At 56.9% G+C, this 1,906-nt stretch overlaps 1 protein-coding gene across 1 annotated transcript in view; it reads right to left on the reverse strand.

Annotated features, from left to right (window-relative positions):
- MUTYH (mutY DNA glycosylase) overlaps positions 1 to 258 on the reverse strand; it is a 4,352-nt gene extending 4,094 nt beyond the window's left edge. Inside the window, exon 1 of the mRNA XM_010716321.2 lies at positions 230 to 258. Within this exon, the coding sequence (XP_010714623.1) occupies positions 230 to 258 (29 nt within the window). The remainder of the gene's footprint in view (positions 1 to 229) is intronic.
- Positions 259 to 1,906: the final 1,648 nt, after the last annotated feature.

Below are 1,906 nucleotides of genomic sequence, written 5' to 3' on the forward strand. Positions count from 1 at the left end.
GTCCGGCGCAGCGCTTTGCCCTTCCTGGGCGGCCGGGTCGCCTCGTGGAAAAGATGCGCGTCCCGCACGTCCCCGCAGCATCTTTGCGCGCTGTCGTTCTCCGAGAGCGGCGCGGGTCGTTCCCGTGTCCGGTGGGACACCGTCCCTTGAATCCCCCAGAAATGCTCTCCCCATAAATCCTTTGTCCCATCTAATTCCAAGTGACAGCCCCTTCGGGAACAGTGGATACCGGAAACCTCCGTTTCTTCTCTCTGCCATTCTTCAGTGCCCAAGGTCCCCTTCCCAGGGCTGGAAAGGAAGCAGCCAGCTCTCGGCAGGGACTGCAGCAGCGCCCACAGCTCCGTTTCAGAGCAGCCACACTGCGACCGATGAAGGTCGGGAGGTGTTCCCTAAGGCTGAGGCTCACAGGCCATCTTACTCACCTCGTCCCAGGTTATGTTGGTTAAGAGGATTCCTGACCAAATGCTGCCTTTCCCTGTGTATTTTTCCCTCCCTAGGGTGCTCCCATGCCTCTCTGACGTTTCTTTCGCAGCCAGGCGTCCAGGGGTTGTTGCCAGGGATGTTTGTCCCTCAGCTTCCCTGTGGATCTGATGTCCAGGGAGGAGCTGAGACCTTCCTTTACAAAACAATTGGCTTTATAAGCAAGGGGAGTGATGCCTTGGGGTGGTTGCCCATAGGGCTGAGCCCTATTTTCAGGTTCTCCATTGCCTGGTGAGGCCCCCAGCAAAGTGTCGGATGGAGCTGGAAACTTTTGCCATCAAACCCTTGGAATCCTATGTGGGTTCTCTGCTGACTCATTAGCGCTGAGTTATTGCTGCGCTCCTCTTCCAGCAGGACTCCAACACAGTCAGTTTTCACCATCCAGCTGTTTTGTGAAACCTCCCGACACCCGCAACCTCAGGGACCTCTTTCAGATGTGACTGCAGCTGTCTGTGCACTCTGAAAAGAAATGCCTGCACAGAAGGCCCCTCTCGTCTGCCCACAGGTGTGCTGAGGTCCCAGGCCAGGTGTGGGCTGGTGGCTCTCACACCACCTGCACTCAGAAATGTGCCCTGCATTGCTCTGCACCTGTCCCAACTCCTGGCGCAGCACCACACTGAGATGAGCACAAACCCACCCACTGGGTCCATCACCACCCCAGCTCTCAGCCCAGGCAGACTCACATGGCTGCCCTGCCCTGTGCAGCCCCCAGAAGCAGTGGAGGCCAGGCTGGGCTGACTTGGGGGGCAGAAGCGCAGCCGCCTGCATTTATTTTGCCTAACAACAGTGATCTCTCTGTGTATTTTCATTCTGTTTTCCTCGGCTCAGCTGCCTCCTCAATGAAATGTTTCCAAAGCAGCCTGGCTTGGCGGCGTGCCAGCCCCCGGCTGCCAGATGAATGGGCGGAGGAGGAGGGACCCATTCCTCTTCTTGACACAGCATCGCTGCACAAGAGGCCTCTGTTGACATTAGGACTGGCTGTTCCTACTCTTCCTGAGAGGATCTGCCTGGATCAGCACAAGGGGCAGAGGCAGTGGGTTGACCTGGTGACCAGCCGTGGACAGCAGGGTACAGCGGTGCGTCCTCCTATGGGGTGGTGGCACAGCTACGGGCACCAGGGGACCACAGCATCAACCCCAAGATGTCACCAATGTAAAGAGCCCGTTGAACCCTTCCAAAACACCCTGTTCCCAGCCCAAAGTTTGGCAGGAAGAGAGCTTTGCTGCTGCCTGGGATGTCTGCAGTGAGGAAAAGTCTCTGCTTGGCTCTAGTGGAAAAGAGGCCGAGCAGCATCGATAAGATGAATTGGTTGTCTCAGCAGCACCGGCAAAATGAGCGAGAGAAGCGGAGCCCGTGAGGCTCGGCCTGCTTTGTTTCAATTACAGCAGCTGCCAGAAGAAGAAAATAACCTTGATACTGATGGCGG

Source organism: Meleagris gallopavo, chromosome 10 (assembly GCF_000146605.3).
Source record: "Meleagris gallopavo isolate NT-WF06-2002-E0010 breed Aviagen turkey brand Nicholas breeding stock chromosome 10, Turkey_5.1, whole genome shotgun sequence".
Classification (NCBI taxonomy): Eukaryota; Metazoa; Chordata; class Aves; order Galliformes; family Phasianidae; genus Meleagris; species Meleagris gallopavo.